The 18091-nt window shown below is 46.0% G+C and overlaps 1 protein-coding gene across 1 annotated transcript in view; it reads left to right on the top strand.

Annotated features, from left to right (window-relative positions):
• The window catches only part of FRMPD4 (FERM and PDZ domain containing 4), a 192595-nt gene that overhangs the window by 79488 nt on the left and 95016 nt on the right, over positions 1-18091 (top strand). Inside the window, exon 2 of the mRNA XM_054715456.1 lies at positions 17719-17879. Within this exon, the coding sequence (XP_054571431.1) occupies positions 17719-17879 (161 nt within the window). The remainder of the gene's footprint in view (positions 1-17718; positions 17880-18091) is intronic.

The following is an 18091-nucleotide window of genomic DNA, read 5'->3' on the forward strand; positions in this document are numbered from 1 at the left end:
GGGGGGCATCCAGGAGGTAGCTGATCAATGATTCTCATCATTGATGTTTCTATCCCTCTCTCCCTCTCCCTTCCTCTCTGAAATAAAAAAAATATATTAAAAAAATATGACTTAAACTTTAGATACATGACTCTAAAATAATGAAGAGGATGGAAACCAATTGTAAGGAAGAGAGAAGGGCATAAAGTTTTAATACTCTTTTTCCAAAAAAATATGTTTATTGATTTTTAGAAAGAGAGGAAGGGAGAGGGATAGAAAATAGAAACATTGATGAGAGAGAAACTTCATTGATTGGCTGCCTCCGAAATGCCCCCTACTGGGGATTGAGCCGGCAACCCCGGAATGTGTCCTGACCAGGAATCGGACCAGTGAACTCTTGGTTTCTGGATCAACACTCAACCACTGAGCCACACCAGCCAAGCTTAGTGCTATTTTTAAAAACAAAAGAGATATCGGAGCAAACTCAGTGTTTTATCTGAGATTTCTAATTGCTCCCCCCCCCACCCCCCACCCCCGATTTGTGTGGCCCAGAAAGTATTTCACACTAATAAAGGTTGAAAGTAGTTTTCAGCCCTTAAGTTGAATTAAATGAATACTGTTATGACAAATTAGACATCCATAAAATTGCTAAATATATGTCATTGAAAATACCTCCGTTCCATTATTTTGTTAAACATCCATTATGATCATAAGAAATCTGCATCTAGTCAAATGAATACTGCTGACACACGTTAATTATTCCAGCATATAATTGGCTTGGACTTTAGATGTTCAGGTAGGAATGTTCTCGAGTGTCAGCAGCTCCGGCGTGTGTTTGAGAAGTCACGGGAAAATAACCCATGCCTCTATTATACATGCTTTTCCATCATCGACTGTGGTCTGGGTTCATGCTAATGTAATGGCAAATGTCAGTTCAAGTCATCCAATTATTTTTTTTAATTTAATAAATCTTTATTGTTCAGATTATTACAATTGTTTCTTCTTTTCCTCCCCATAGCTCCTCTCCGCCCGGTTCCCACCCCACCCTCTGCCCTTACATCCCCCCCACTGTCCTCATCCATAGGTGTACGATTTTTGTCCAATCTCTTCCTGCACCCCCCATACCCCTTTCCCCCTGAGAATTATCAGTCCACTCCCTTTCTATGCCTCTGATTCTATTAAATTCACCAGTTTATTCTGTTCCTCAGATTTTTAATTCACTTGATTTTTAGGTTCACTTGTTGATAGATATGTATTTGTTGTTCATAATTTTATCTTTACTTTTTTCTTCTTCCTGTTAAAGAATACCTTTCAGCATTTCATATAATACTGATTTGGTGGTGATGAACTCCTTTAGCTTTTTCTTATCTGTGAAGCTCTTTATCTGACCTTCCATTCTGAATGATAACTTTGCTGGGTAGAGTAATCTTGGTTGTAGGTTCTTGCTATTCATCACTTTGAATATTTCTTGCCACTCCTGTCTGGCCTGCATGGTTTCTGTTGAGAAATCAGCTGACAATTGTATGGGTGCTCCCTTGTAGGTAACTAACTGTTTTTCTCTTGCTGCTTTTAATATTCTGTCTTTGTCTTTTGCTCTTGGCATTTTAATTATGATGTGTCTTGGTGTGGTCCTCTTTGGATTCCTTTTGTTTGGGGTTCTGTGTGCTTCCTGGACTTGTAAGTCTATTTCTTTCACCAGGTAGGGGAAGTTTTCGGTTGTTATTTCTTCAAATAGGTTTTCAGTATCTTGCTCTCTCTCTTCTTCTGGCACCCCCATAATTCTGATGTTGGTACGCTTGAAGTTGTCCCAGAGGCTTCTTACACTATCTTCAACTTTTTGGATTCTTTTTTCTTTTTGCTTTTCCGGTTGATTGTTCTTTGCTTCTTTGTATTTCAAATCTTTGACTTGATTCTTGCGATCCTCTAGTCTGCTGTTGGGTCTCTGTATAATATTTTTTACTTAAGTCAGTGTATGTTTAATTTCTAGTTGGTCCTTTTCCATATCCTCGAGGGTCTCGCTAAATTTATCAGCCTTTTCTAGGAAATTCTTGAAAAAGAATTGCAGTTGCCTCCCATACATGCTTCTCCATCCGGAAACTCAGATTCTCCAGAAAGTCCCAGGGAATTCGGAAGATATAACAGAGGCCGGCATGCAGCCAGCTGTGCAGCCAGCTGTGTAGTGAGGGTGGCTGTAAAGCACAAGATACGTGGAGGTTGGCTGTCTATGTTAGCCTTGAGCTCTCTCCCGGGGTGTCTTCCACTGAGCCGGTGCTGATCCAAGTATGGTCCTGAGCCCTGCACCAGAATCACCTGGAATGCCTTTCTCGGGTAGGACTCACAAGCAGGGATCTTCAGTTCTTAAATGATGAGAGAGAGAAACATCAATGCGAGAGAGAAACATCGATCAGTTGTCCCCCCCGCCCATCTCCCCCCTTACCTACGCACCCCAATCAGGGACCAAACCTGCCACCTGGGCGTGTGCCCTGACCTGAAATTGAACCGGCCACCTTTTTGTGCGTGGGATGATCCTCACTCCACCGGGGCTGGAATGCCTTTTAAACACAGATCCCTGGGTAATGCTGACTTAATTAATGGGGAGAATTGAAGTATGATTTAGGTTGTCAGCTAAGTTGGGTCTGAAAAATGAAACATTTTTAAGGAAATAGCTCGAGGTAGAAATCATGAAAAATATCAGAACATTGTGGCACTTTGTTCAATTTTTGACGTTTAATATTTTTATTTGGAAATGGAGATGGGTGACAGGAAATTGATTATCTTGCAAGATCCTCACCATTCTCCTTTCAATGATTCTTCTCGTCTCCCTACTGAACTAGAAGGCTTCCCTGCTTGAATGGTGTAGGGCACCAAAGCCTCTGCTTGCCCCCAGCCCACTTTTAAAAATATGTTGTTGTTTTTTTATTGATTCCAGAGAGGAAGAGAGAGATGGAAACATCAGTGATGGGAGAGAATCATGGATCGGCTGCCTCCTGCACGCCCCACACTGAGGATCGAGCCCATAACCCGGGCCTGTGCCCTGACCGGGAATCGAACCGTGACCTCCTGGTTCATAGGTTGATACTCAACCCCTGAGCCATGCCAGCCGGGCTCCGCCAGCCCCCTTTCCTCAGGGTGCCCTTGCTTCTGGCCAGAGTGCACCCTTGAATCCACAGGACTGCCCACCATGTGTCACAGGATGACAATGACATGACCTGAAGATCCCTGCTTTTGTCCCTCTCCGATAGCTTAGAAGTCAAGGTTGCAAAAGCAAGCTCACGCTTACTGTGAAATTGTTTTCTTCTGTGCTTGTCCCAGTATGTTCTCCAGGAATAGGTTTTTGTAGTGGTATTTGAAGTGTTCTATAGCCTCCTCCAGTTCAATTCACATGAACTTACACATCCAGATATCACACTGTTTAGGCTGGTTATTGCCAAATAGAGCATATGATTCTGAGCATTTGTTGTGTGGCTACCTGCCTATATTACCTGTCTTTAAAAATAAAATAAAATTAAATTAAAAAAATATATATATATACATACACATATATATATATAATTGAACTCAGAGAGGAAGGGAGAGGGAGAGGAAGAGAGAGATAGAAACATGAATGATGAGCCTGGTTTGGCTCAGTGGATAGAGCGTCCGGCCTGCAGACTGAAGGGTCCCAGGTTCGATTCTGGTCAAGGGCACATGCCTGGGTTGTGGGCTTGATCCCCAGTAGGGGGCAGGCAAGAGGCAGCTGATCAATGATTCTCTCTTATCATTGATGTTTCTTTTAAAAGTATATATATTTTTTATTGATTTCAGAGCGGAAGGGAGAGGAGGAGAGGGATAGAAACATCTGACCAGGAATCGAATGGTGACCTTTTGGTTCATAGGTTGACACCCAACCACTGAGCCACACCAGCCAGGCTGTCTTTTACATATTTTATCCCCATAAATCTTAATGGAAGACAGTGTTCCTTGGAAGCAATGCATGTCTGGTGTTAATGGTGTGAGGTGAGATTGAGAGTAACCAGCTCTGCTCAGCATCTCAGTCAACCCGAGAATGTGACTTGATTATTATTGCTTCTGACACATTAGCGTGTCATTAGCAGAAAAGCCATCTATTACACACATTGAACAAACTCAATTATTATGATTGATTACCAGCCTAGCTGTAGGGATTTTGCAGCTTTAGGGAAACTGATAAACATTTTGCCCTTTTAGATCCTACAATTAGATTCACAAGGCACAGTCAATAAGCATTTTGTAGGCGCTAAAGTCATCCTCTTAAATGATGACAAAAATCTCTAAGTAGATGAACTTGCTGTTGATCATTGACTAATTGTTCAAATGGTTTTCAGTAGTGTTAATGACAAATCGAGCTGAGTCCTTGAAGGATAAATTTGATCATGAATTAATGGAACCTATTTTGGACGTTAATTTATACAAGCCCTTATAGATCCTTGATTTACGCGAAAGCTGAAAGCGTGACTGGAAAAATGTGTCAGTCTGGGTTTCTTTTAAACTCTGTTCCTTTTAACTGTAATACTCAAAATGAATAATATCCTAATTCAGAGAGAAATTTAATAATACGTGCATTCAAGCTAACATTTAAGAAATATGTTAACCTTATTTTCTGAGATAGTCTACTTTAGTCTCCCAGAATGTGGAGAGAATTTCAGGATTTTTATTTCCGCACTCGACCTATTCCATACCAGAACCTAATTCTTAGAGCCTCTGACCTCTCCAGGGAGGATGCGCTCTTGCTTACATAAAGGATGTATGGCTGACATTGCACAGCATTCTCACATGGCTTGGAGTTCTTCTCTCTCACCTCATTTCTCCTTCATACTCCCTCTCTCCTAACACTCTCCCCCATTACCCACGGTTCCATTTCCTGGTTAGGACACATGCCTGGGTAGCGGGCTCGATCCTCAATAGAGAGCGTGCAGGAGGCAGCCGATCCATGATTCTCTCTCATCATTGATGTTTCTCTCCCTCTCCTCTCCCTTCCTCTCTGAAATCAAAAAAATATATTTAAAAATAAATGGGGGAAAAAAAACTATACTGTTAGCCCACACATTTGATTCTGTGAGTTTCTTACCAGCTTCTTTTAACTTCTCTCAGAAGTTCTTAGTCATCAAAGTGAGCCCTTACCATTGTCAGGGGAGGGGGAAGTCCCCCCTCTTTATTCTTACAGCTGGACTATTAATAAAATCATACAATTGACACAAGACTGGATTCACAGAAAAACAATTGAATACGTTCATACAAGGTAAGCATAATATGATGCTCAGATCAAAAAATGAGGCTCAAGGAAATGATTGAACCAGGAACCTTTATACCTTTTAGACAAAGAAACGATAAATTGGTTGAAGAAATTGACAGGACAAAGAGAGTTCGTGCCCACTAGAAAGAGATCTGAGCAAGGTGAGAAAGAGAGGAACATCCATGATGAAAGAGAATCATGGGTCGGCTGCCTCCTGCATGCCCCCTACTGGGGATCAAGCCCCACAACCCGGGCATGTGCCCTTGACCTGAATCGAACCCAGGACCCTTCAGTCCACAGGCCGACGCTCTATCCACTGAGCCAAACTGGCTAGAGCTTGTGCCAAGGTTATCTCTCAGCCCTTGGGAGCAGGGAGGGCACCCATCACGTGGGAGACGTATCCATGCTTTTAGGGGTCAGAGCGGTCAGGGTTTTCTTCTTGCAAAGGCAATTTCTTAAGTAATTTTCATTCAAAATAATCCATATGCCGCTGTAGGCCATCTCGGGCCCTGACACTAGCTTCATTTTTAGGTTCTAAAAATGCCACTGAAGATTTATGAACGTGAGAGCTGGACTTTTCAAGAGCTAAGTGAAGCTTTGTAATATCAAGGATTCTATCCTTCAGGTTTGAGTATAGAATTCCCCCTCTGGGCTCACACCATAAGTCAGGGATCCCTGGATCATACAGAACAGAAATCTCTTTTAAAAACTATATATTTTTATTGATTTCAGAGAGGAAAGGAGATAGATAGAAACATCAATGATGACAGAGAATCGTTGATCGGCTGCCTCCTGCACAAGAGCGTGTGCCCTGACCATGACCTTCCTGGTTCATAGGTTGATGCTCAGCCACTGAGCCACGCCAGCCCTGCAACCCCTACATTTTTTGATTTTCTATTCCTATTACTAAAAACATTTAGAACACCCTCCCCCGATATACATTAATTTATTCATCATTTATGTATATATGTACTACTGTAAAAAATATTACAGAGAATATAAGGCATGTGTAAGAACAATGTTATAATGAGATGTTAGAATAAGACGGGATGAAGATGAAATATACATTTTAATCACTTGAAAACATTTTGCTGTCACTGCTGCATTAAAAATTATTAAGTATCTTAAATGGCAGCGAAGTGATGGAGGGTGCCTACTTATTTTCAAGCATCTTGGTTTTCTACTCTAATGAATAAAAACGTGCAACTTCAGCTGCTTTCTCTACTTGGTTTTAATCACTGTCATGGGAGAAAAAGAGGAAGCATAGAAACAGGAAGAAGTAAATGCACGAAGTGTTTTACCAGCCTGCGCACTAGCTCATGACAGCCTCTTTTTCAATTCCACTTACGCAAGGGGTTTTGTTGAAATTCAGCTCAGAGTTTCCGTATTCCTCGATGGCCCTCCACTGTTCTTGCCAACCAAATGGAAGATGTTGCATTTATTATATTTAACAAATGAGTCCACAATCCACTAAAAGGCTTCACTCGGAAGATTAGGAAACAGGTTAGAAAAATTTGTTCCCAAGTGTTCAAAGGCTGCTGTTTTCATAGATACCGTATTTTCCGACGTACAAGATGACTTTTTAACCCAGGAAAATCTTCTCAAAAGTCGGGGTCGTCTTATACACCGGGTGTCATCTTATAGGGCGGGTATATCCCAAACTCTATATTTTAACTGGAAAAGTTGGGGGTCATCTTATATGCTGGAAAATACGGTACCTATTTGCATAAGTTTCTTTTTTATATATTTTATTGATTTTGTACAGAGAGGGAGAGAGAGGGATAGAGAGTTAGAACCATCGATGAGAGAGAAACATTGATCAGCTGCCTCCTGCACACCTCCTACTGGGGATGTGCCCGCAACCTAGGTACATGCCCTTGACCGGAATCAAACCTGGGACCCTTCAGCCCGCAGGCCGACTCTCTATCCACTGAGCCAAACCAGTCAGGGCTGCATAAGTTTCAATAAAACAAACATATAGTGTTAGCATCCTTTCCAAACATCTGTCTCCCTGTGTACTTGCCACCACCCAAGTTTCTTTTAAAAACTGAGGGCCTTTCCCGTTCATTATTATAATATTACTCTGAAGAGACAACACTTTTAGTTCATTGTCCCCAGGTAGCCAACAAACCCCGTGGAGGACAAAACGTTGTCATAGCCACTCTACTCTAATGTAATGGTTTTCTTTGCAAAGGCAACCGTATGGTTGACATGCTAAATAAAGCACTTTCATTTCTGTGGTGCCATAGCTTGCATTGAATTCTTGGGCAGGCGTCTCTAAATTTACCCTGAAACCCTTCTTTGTTCTAGTCAAAGTTGTTGTACCATCGTTTTATACTCTCCTATAGCCGTGCCATTGTCACAGTACCCTACGAATTGTTGTTTTAATTTTCCCCCCAAATATATTTTTATTGATTTCAGAGAGGAAGGGTAAGGAAGAGAGAGATAGAAACATCAGTGATGAAAGAGAATCATGCATCGGCTGCCTCCTGCACACCCCACACTGGGGATTGAGCCCACACCCCAGGCATGTGCCCTGACATGAAATGGAACTGTGACCTCCTGGTTCATAGGTCGACACTCAACCACGGACAGAGGCCCGTCGGCTGGGCAGAATTGTTATTTATAATAGGTTCTGGTCCTTCGTGGGGCAGGGACAACCAGAGTGTTTTTCTTGTTCCGAGTGTTCTTTTATATTATTATATAAAATTTAGAATTCTCATTATTGAACTCTTTAAAAAGGACTGTTGGGAGGTTCTTATTAGATGGCATTAAATCTATATATTAATTTGAAGGGATCTGAAATGTTCATATTTAGTCTACCCATTAAGGAGAGGCTTTACGTATTTCAAACACTCCTAAAATTCTCTAAGATCCCTCCAAACATTTTGTGGTTTCTAAGCTTAAGTGTACTGGATTCTCTTGGCCTGCAACCTGGGCATATGCCCTGACTGGTAATGAACTATAACCTCTTGGTTCATAGGTCAGTGTTCAACCACTGAACCATGCCAGCCAGGCAAAAAATAAAAAAAAAAAAATTGCAGTATGTTATTTTGCCACACATTTCATAATTTTGGCTTGCTAGGAACCTAATAAAGAGTCTAGTGTTTCTCTCTGTCTTTCCCTCTCTCTTCCACTCTCCCTTATGCCCTCTCTCATTTGTAACGTATCAACTTGAACAATCCACGCTTCTGCTTTCTTTACCTTTCCTACTGACATTCTTATTCCGGGGAACTCTGGCTTGCCTAATAGCAGTTTTGCTTAGAGCTTTTATTAATGGGCTCTCTCACAGGCCATGATAGGGCTTAGGAATTGTTGAGCCTTGCGTTGGGAGCCACCACTACCCAAGTCTTGTCTGGGATGTGAGAAAGTTTGAAGTTTGAAGAATGACTGGGTTGCCATGGCTGCCATGTTAACAGGGATAATGAGGGGAGATACAGGGATAATAAGGAGAGATGTTTTCTTTGGATGTGTCTGTTATTTTTCCAAGGTAACTTATTTATGTTACAAATGGTGTGGGGAATATGGTTGTTGGAAAGAATCCTTTTGGGATGAGGTATTTCAGGGTTTTAACATAATATTTATAGGTTGTATGAGTGAGCTTTTGGTGCGTAACAAACATTCCCCAAATTTAGCATTGTAAAACAATCATCATTTATTATTCCTCATTCAGCTGGCTGATTGGGGCTCAGGGGTGGAGGGTGGCAGCTCGGCTACACTGAGCTCCTCACTGAGGTGTCTGCTCTGGTCTGGCCCACAGGTGTCCTCTCTGGAGCCCCAGCTGAAGGGGCAGCAGCTACCTTGAGAAGCTCTTCTCAATGTGGTGATAGAGCAGCAAGAGCACATGCCCAACTACACCAGTTCTGTTTGCTTCTCACATCCAGGCTCAGCCATGTGGCATGCTTTGGGCAGTGAGAAGTTAGCAGAATCAAGGAGTAGAGAAGTGTGTACTATGAGCAGTGGGAAGGCACTGAAAAGCAATGTGGCATCCAGGGGTGAACTATGTCCTGGGAGCAAATGAAGAGTAATTCAAGATGAGAATATAATACACTAGAGGCCTGGTGCATGAAACTCATGCAGGGTAGGGTCCCTAGGCCTGGCCTCCCTGCCTCCCGCCTCCTCCTCCTCTCACTCCCTCAGCACCCCGCCGCCACTGCTGGTTGCTCACCATGTTCCCGCGCTGCCCCTGGTGCTCAGTGCACGTCATAGCGAGTGATCGAACTCCTGCTCTCCCGGTGAAACTTCCAAGCGGACAATTTGCATATTAGCCATACACACACACACACACACACACACACACACATACTAGAGGCCCGGTGCACAAAAATTCGTGCAAGAGTAGGCCTTCCTTCCTCTGGCTGCCGGCACCAGCTTCCCTCCAGCACTGGCTTCCTTCCAGCACCCAGGACTCTGGCCACAGGCAGGCACCCGGGACCTGGGCTGGCTTCCCTCAGGCCCTGGCTTAGTCAGGAAGGATGTCTGGAATGACGGTGGAAGACGTCCAGTCTAATAAGCATATTACTCTTTTATTATTATAGATAAATAGATAAGCACTTGATTCTCTCCTGTAATCACAGCTGGCCCTCCCTGAGAGGTACCACCAACAATGACTTCTTCCAGCAGAACTAGGCACTCAGAAGTACAGGTTCATTTATACTCCTTTTCGTTCCAGTCGTAACTACCCAGATGTCCCACAGGCCACCATCTTCCTCGATTCTTTTAAGTCCACACCAAAGGTAATAGCTTCTAAATCTTTCCCCTCAGCCAGTGTGGCTCAGTGGATAGAGCATTGGCCTGCAAACCAAAGGGTCCTGGGTTCGATTCCGTTCAAGGGCACATACCTTGGTTGCAGGGTCCTCCTCAGCCTGAGCCCTGGGCAGGGCACGTGCAGGAAGCAACCAATCGATGTGTTTCTCTCACATCGATGTTTCTCTCTGTCTTTCCCTCTCTCTTCCACTGTCTCTCAAAATCAATGGAGAAATATCCCCGGGCATGGATTTAACAAATAATAAACAAACAAACAAACAAATAAATCTTTCCACTTAGCCCACGTTGCAAAATAGGACCTTACTTACGGTTTCCTTACAGGATGCTTTACCTCAGTCAAAGTGATGCTACGTGAGACAGTGGGCATGCCCACCTTTTGCCTCTACTGAGGGAGAAAGGCTCCAAGAGTTCAAGGGAATCTCTTCCTCCTGTTCCGGGAAGTTAGGCAGGAGGACCGCCTTCGTTCCTTTTCACACGAATCTGTCAGAAACAGGAAGATTGCTCCTCCCATTTGCAGACACAATCTGTGTTTTCTGGTCATGGATTCCTGGCCTATCTGTGAGTGTTTGTTGGCGAAGGTTGGGGCCTGGGGCCAGAGGTTTGTAGAGCTCATCAGTTGTGTTCTAGGCTCAGCAGCAGAATTCACTGAAGCATGTTCGGCAGGTTAAAAAGGATGCTGCTATTTCAGCTCATTGTAAAAGGACTCAAGCATCTTTATAAAAAATAGTGCAAGGCAAGAGCCCAAAAGTGCTTGCCTGAATACGAAGAACCAAGTGATGTTTCATGGGGGAGCATCTGAGTGTGGATTCATTCTTACAGAGAGAGACAGCGGTCGATTATTTTTAGAGAATTTATTCTGAAAGTACAACCTGTTGAGCCAGGAAACGATAATGCCATCGGAAGGTTGTCCTCAAAGTGCAAGCAAAACAAAAAAGTAAAAACAAACACAAAACAAAACGATGAACAACAAACGAAAACGCTAGAACAAGCAGCGACCGCAAAATGAACATTTGGTTGTGAGTTTCAAACCTGATTTGGGTGGAGAAACGACAATGAAATGAAAGGGACCAATGTCAGGTTCTTTGTTGACACAGAGGCCGGCAGTGTCTGGCATTTAAGGTCCTGCCCCTGTGTCCCACCCCTTACAATATAATCAGTTGGTCTCATTTTCTTTTTTTCAGGGATTTTTAAAAATATGTATTTTTATTGATTTTTTAAAATATATTTATTGATTGAAGAGAGGAAGAGAGGAGAGAGAGATAGAAACATTAATGATGAGAGAGAATCATTGATCGGCTGCCTCCTACACACCCCCTACTGGGGATGTACCTGCAACCAAGGTACATGCCCTTGACCGGAATCAAACCTGGGACCCTTCAGTCCGCAGGCCGACGCTCTATCCACTGAGCCAAACCTGCTAGGGCCAGGGATTTTTTTTTTTTAACTTAAATTCTTTATTGTTGAAAGTATTACATATGTCTCCTTTTTCCCCCATTGACCTCTCCCTGGCCGCTCCCACCCCCCAGCACATGCCCTCACCCCCTACTGTCTGTGTCCATGGGTTATGCGCATATGCATGCATACAAGTCCTTTGGTTGATTTCTTACCCCCCCACCCCCCCCTCCCCTGCCTTCTCTCTGAGGTTTGACGGTCTGTTCAATGCTTCTCTGTCTCTGAATCTATTTTGGTTCATCGATTTATGTTGTTCATTAGATTCCACAAATGATCATGTGATATTTATCTTTCTCCGACTGGCTTATTGACCCATGACCCAGGCTCACTCCCCAGCCCTGGACTCAGCGATCACTGAAGGGATCCAGAGACATGGCCCAGGAAAACTTCCTAACAGCGATTCAGTCTTCAGAGAGTGGATTTCATTCTTGCTTCCTTTCTTCTCTCAAGGGGGACATATTGCTTCACGGATATCAACTCAAATGTGTGTTTACTGTGTCATCGCACTTGATCTGATTTTTCCAATTGAAGGCCGCAGAGCTTACCCAGCGTTTGAGGCATTTCCCTGAGAACTGGGCTTAGGTATTTGAAACGTTACTGAGTTTGTTTTCATATTTTAACAAGATTGAATGAGTGGGCGACGTCTGAAACCTATTCCTTTTTATTCATGGACCGCAAGAGATGAAAAGACCAGCTAGTGCTTTTCGCTCACCGTGAGCCAGACATTTTGCTAAGTGCTTGACCTTTATTCATTCATCTCATTTCACGACCTTCTTATGCGATTGTTACTATTGTGGTCACCATTTTCCGGATGGGGAAACTGAGGCACGGGGTGATGTATTGTAGTACTTTGTACAGGTCGAGTGCCAGGAGGTGGTGGAGCCCAGCTTCAAATCCAGGGAGTCTGGCTCCCCAAGTCTCACTCTGAACTAGCATCTCGGACTTCAGGCTCGCCTAGACCCGTGGTCGGCAAACTGAGGCTCGCGAGCCACATGCGGCTCTTTGGCCCCTTGAGTGTGGCTCTTCCACAAAATACCACGGCCTGGGCGAGTCTATGTTGAAGAAGTGGCGTTAGAAGAAGTTTCAGTTTAAAAAATGTGGCTCTCCAAAGAAATTTCAATCGTTGTATTGTTGATATTTGGCTCTGTTGATCCTTACCGGGACGCCCTGTGTGCGCAGGAAGAAGGTAGAAATCCCCCCAACAACTCCTTGCCATCTCTGCCACCCTCACCCTGGTACAAGCCAGCCCCATATCCCCTTCGGACTGATGCAGTGGGTCCTGCAGTGCTCTCCCTGCTCCCGCCAGCGCCCCCTCCTGTCTGTTCTCAGTACAGCAGCTATCACATTCTTCACACAGAACCTTCCAATGGCTTCTATTTCACTCCCAATACACTGAGTCCTTCCAAGAGCTTGTGTGATCTTTGATCTCTCCTAGCACTTCTTTTGTTTTTTAAATTGATTTCAGAGAGGAAGGGAGAGGGAGAGAGAGATAGAAACATTAATGATGAGAGAGAATCGTTGACTGGCTGCCTCCTGCATGCCCCCTCCTAAGGGTCGAACTAGCAATCCGGGAATGTGCCCAGGCCAGGAATTGAACCGTGACCTCCTGGTTCATGTCGATGCTCAACCACTGAGCCACGCTGGCCGGGCTTCCCGCAGCACTTCTTTCCCCGTCCCCCCTCACTGCCTCCAGCCTCCCCCGTCCTTGGCCTCTGGGCTGTCCCTTACGCATGCTCTCTCCAGGCCTGGGACCCCTCAGGACCTGTGCACTTGGGGGTCCCACTGCTGGAAAGGCTCCTCCTCAGGCATTCCCCTGACCCCTGATATCACACTGTGGTACCCTCACCCTCACCCAGCAGCTCTCCACGCTTCCTCCCCATTATTTCTCTCCTTCGTGCTTCCAATGGCCTGATAGGCCATAAATCCTACTCCTTTATTCGTTTAGTCTCCGCCTCTGAACACTGGAGTGAACAAATTATTTTCTGATTCTGTTTGCGCTCCTACTGTATCCCCCAAACTGAGAATCCAGTGGGCGTGCAATAAACAGGTGTTAATTAAATGAGTGCATTATGAAGTTGTTTTGGAGAATTAAGTGAACTAACATATGGAAAGCATTTCGGAAAATGCATAGCATGAAATTGGTATTTAATAAATGCCGGGTATTAATAAAATAATGATATAATAGAGATTTTATGAATGAGCAATTAAAAATTGCAGACTAGCATGTAGTGGCAAGAGGATAATGAAGCTACTGATGCTTCCAATATTTTCACTTACATGCCCGACGGATGCTAGAGGAGCTCATCAGATGTCACTTGTGTCCTCTTAAAATCTAGAAGGGGTGAATGGTCCCCACACCTTGCTCCACTTTGGAATCACCTGGGGAATCTTCTTAAAAATTGATCCTGGTCCGGCCAGCGTGGCTCAGTGGTTGAGCATCGACCTATGAACCAGGAGGTCATGATTCAATTCCCAGTCAGGGCATATGCCCGGGTTGTGGGTTCCATCCCTAATAGGGGGCGTGCAGAAAGCAGCGGATCCATGATTCTCTCTCACTATTGATGTTTCTATCTCTCTCTTCCTCTCTGACGTCAATAAAAATATATTTAAAAAAATGACAATAGCCCTGGCCGGTTTGGCTCAGTAGATAGAGCATCGGCCTGTGGACTGAAGGGTCCCATATTCGATTCTGGTCAAGGGCATGTACCTTGGTTGCGGGCACATCCCCAGTAGGGGGTGTGCAGGAGGCAGCTGATCGATGTTTCTCTCTCATCGATGTTTCTCTCTATCCCTCTCCCTTCCTCTCTGTAAAAAATTAATACAATATATTTTTTAAATAACAATAAAAAATTATATAAATGGATCCTGGATGCCACCCTCAGCTATTCTTTTTTTAATATATATAATATATTTTGATTTTTTACAGAGAGGAAGGAAGAGGGATAGAGAGCCAGAAACATCAATGAGAGAGAAACATCGATCAGCTGCCTCCTGCACACCCCCTACTGGGGATGTGCCCGCAACCAAGGCACGTGCCCTTGACCGGAATCAACCCTGGGACCTTTCAGTCCACAGGCCGATGCTCCATCCACTGAGCCAAACCGGTTTCAGCGACCCTCAGCTATTCTGATGCAATTGGTCTGCGGTGAAACTTGGGCATTAGGGCTTGTAACGCTTCCTGGGTGATAGGAATGTGCAGCAAAGCCCGGCAACTTTGGAAAAGCTTGGAAGCTTTTCACAGAACTGGCCAGAGCAGGAGCGCCGTCTCCCAGTCCCTCTCTGCTCCTGGAATTGAGAGTTCCGCCCACCAGGGTTCCGTGCTCTGTTCTTCAACACGTGACCATCAGCGAATCACTTCACGTCTGTGCTCATTTAGAGTATGTCTTCTGTGGACTATGGTGCGAACTCAGAGCTCAGGGCCCGGCTCCCAAAATGGGGATGTCCCCTCCCTTTGTTCCTTTGTTCCATCCCAGGGTAAAAGGAGAGACTCATCTCCCAAGGCAGCTCCGAGCTGGAACCATACAGAGGAGGCAAGAGAATGGAATGAGGTCTACTACCCCAAGGGGCCCCATTCTCCCCCAGGCACATGCAGCCATGCCTGTTTCAGGCCTGAGAGGGAGCAATGCAGGGGTCAATGTCAGTGATCAAGTTCCCGCCCAACAGGCTGCTGTAGGGACATCAGAGGTCCTCCCATTGTCCTGGTTCCCAGCCCTGACTTCCCCCCCTGTTTGCTATATCTCAGCCCCTCCCTGCCCAGGGAGGTGATCAACCCTGCAGGAGAGGGCAGTTAGGAGTGACCAGGCCGGCAGAGGAGGGAAGTTGGGGGCAAACAGGCTGGCAGCAGAGTGGTTAGGGGGTGATCAGGCTGGCAGGCAGAAGCGGTTAGGGGCAATCAGGAAGGCAGGCAGGCAAGCAGTTGGGAGCCAGCAGTCCTGGATTGTGAGAGGGATGTCCGACTGCCCGTTTAGGGATCCGACTGCCCAGTGGGATCGGGCCTAAATGGGCAGTCAGACATCCCTCGAGGGGTCCCAGATTGGAGAGGGTACAGGCTGGGCTGAGGGACACCCCCCGCCTCCGTGCACGAATTTCGTGCACCGGGCCTCTAGTATATATATATTTTAGAGGCCTGGTGCATGAAAATTCATGCACTGGATGGGGGGCCCTCAGCCTGGCCTGTCCCCTCTCACAGTCTGGGAACCCTCAGGGGTGGGAGGCGACCTGGCGATCAGGGGAAGGCGACGCCCCCATCGCATCTCTGCTGCTGCCACTGCCTGAGCCTTGGCCGGCCCTGGTTACCTGAGCCTCAGGCCGGCCCTGGGCAGCTGGGCAGCCACCATCTGAGGCTTGCCTGCACCTCGGGTCGGCACTGGGGGGCTGGGGGGCTGAGGGGACTGGGGGACTCTGGAGGCAGGCGCGTCGGCGGGACTGAGGAGACTGGTTGCCACCATCTTGTGACTGGGCGCCACCATCTTTGAGGGCATGGCAGTCAATTAGCATATTTCCTCCTTATTGGCCATGGGCGCCGCCATCTTTGAGGGTGGGACAGTCAGTTAGCATATTCCCTCCTTACTGGCCATGGGCGCCGCCATCTTTGTAATGATGTGAGGGTCAATTAGCATATCCCCTCTTTATTAGATAGGATAATTATTATTTATTTATTTATTTCAGAGAGGAAGGGAGAGAGAGATAGAAACATCAATGATGAGAGAGAATCATTGACTGGCTGCCTCCTGCACGCCCCACACTGGGGATCGAGCCTGACTGGGAATCGAACCATGACCTCCTGGTTCATAGGTCCTCACTCAACCACCGAGCCACGCCAGCCGGGCTGGAGCACCATGCTTCGCCACGTGACCTGCCCACCTGAGGTCCGCCCACGTCCCTTCCCACCAAGCTCGTGTGCCGCCATGGTAGCCATGTCTCGTCTCTGGGCCCAGACCAACACCTGCAGTGTCACATATGACAGCCCCTCCCCCGTGAGCCTGGCTGTTTCTAGAATGGTTGAGAGTAGCACACCCCCAGGGCCAGCTCCATGGGCGTGTGACCCATGCACTAACACAACTCCACGTTCAGCTCTCTGGGAGCGCTTAACTGTGTGTTCACCAGGCGCCCCATGGTTTCGTTTTGCAAATTGCATTGCTGGTCTAGCACTTAGAGCTCCGAATCAGAAGAGGTGGTGGGAATTGCACCTGGCTCACCCACCTGAGCAGAGTGAACTTGGCCCCGTTATTCTTCCTCTTGCCATTGCGGCCAGGAGGTGGGTGGGGTCAACGGGCTCCATAGAAGGGGATTTTCTGAAAAGGAAATAGGATAGCAGATGAGTGTCTGCACGCGGCCCTCGTGTTAGATCTCGGCAAACGCTCTCTTTTCCCCAGCGGTCCAGATCAAGGCTGCTAAGTGGAAAAGACATTTCCGTTTCAAAGGGATTTTAAACTTGATTGCCCTAGTCAGAGAGATGTGCCGAAAGGACAGGCCCTGGAGGGTTTCCATTGATTTTCCTTAACTCTTATTAATTACACACGAGGACAGCAGGAATCCTCCTTCTTCGTCTTTCTTCATTGCATCTGAACAATATGTTGTCCAGATGGCAGGGTAGCATCTTTCAAGGTATTTCGTTCGAAATGATCTGCTTTTACTTAACTGAAGAAGATTAGAGAGAGGAAATATTGAGTTAACTCTGTGTCGCTGAAATAATAAAAAAAGTAATCTTGGCCCTAACCGGTTTGGCTCAGTGGATAGAGCATCGGCCTGTGGACCAAAGGGTCCCAGGTTCGATTCCGGTCAAGGGCATGTACCTTGGTTGCGGGCACATCCCCAGTAGGGAGTGTGCAGGAGGCAGCTGATCGATGTTTCTCTCTCATCGATGTTTCTAACTCTCTATCCCTCTCCTTTCCGCTCTATAAAAAATTACTAAAATATATTAAAAAATAAAATAAAATAAAAGTAATCTTGGCTTACATTGCTTTAAGGAGATTTCTAGAATGCAAACTAAGAACTCTACCCTCAAAAGAAGGCTGCCTTGGATAATGTGCATGAGTGAAGACTTCCTTAAGAGCCAGAGAAACACCAAAAGGTTGCAGGTTTGATTCCTGGCCAGGGCTCGAATGGGAGACAGCGGATCATTGTTTCCCTCTCACATCGGTGTTTTTCTCTCGCTCGCGCTGTTCCACGAGCAGAGTAGGTTTTGAAATGGCAGAGGATGAAATCACCGGGCCACGGCCAGCTGACACTGACGCCTTGCTCCTTTTGTGTGTGTGTTTCCCCCACAGTCACATGACACAGGCAATCCCATTTGATGACCCCCGGTTGGACAGCTGCCAAATCATCCCCCCGGCCCCGCGGAAGGTGGAGATGCGGAGGGACCCCGTCCTGGGCTTCGGTTTCGTGGCGGGGAGTGAGAAGCCGGTGGTGGTTCGCTCAGTGACACCAGGTAAGCGGCGCAGCCCAGCCCTCGGACTCCTGGGACTGCCCATCGTGCCTGTGCCGGGATGCCTACTGTTCATTTCCGCGAGTCTCACGCCAGGCTTGGCAAGCTGGTTTCATTTCCATTGCAGGCTGCTAGGGCTAGTGAATTTTCCCAGCACGTAGCTAGGGTCAGACCACCAGAGGGACAGAATTGGCAATGGCAACAAGGTTTAGACT

The sequence above is a fragment of the Eptesicus fuscus genome, chromosome 1 (genome assembly GCF_027574615.1).
Source record: "Eptesicus fuscus isolate TK198812 chromosome 1, DD_ASM_mEF_20220401, whole genome shotgun sequence".
NCBI lineage: Eukaryota > Metazoa > Chordata > Mammalia > Chiroptera > Vespertilionidae > Eptesicus > Eptesicus fuscus.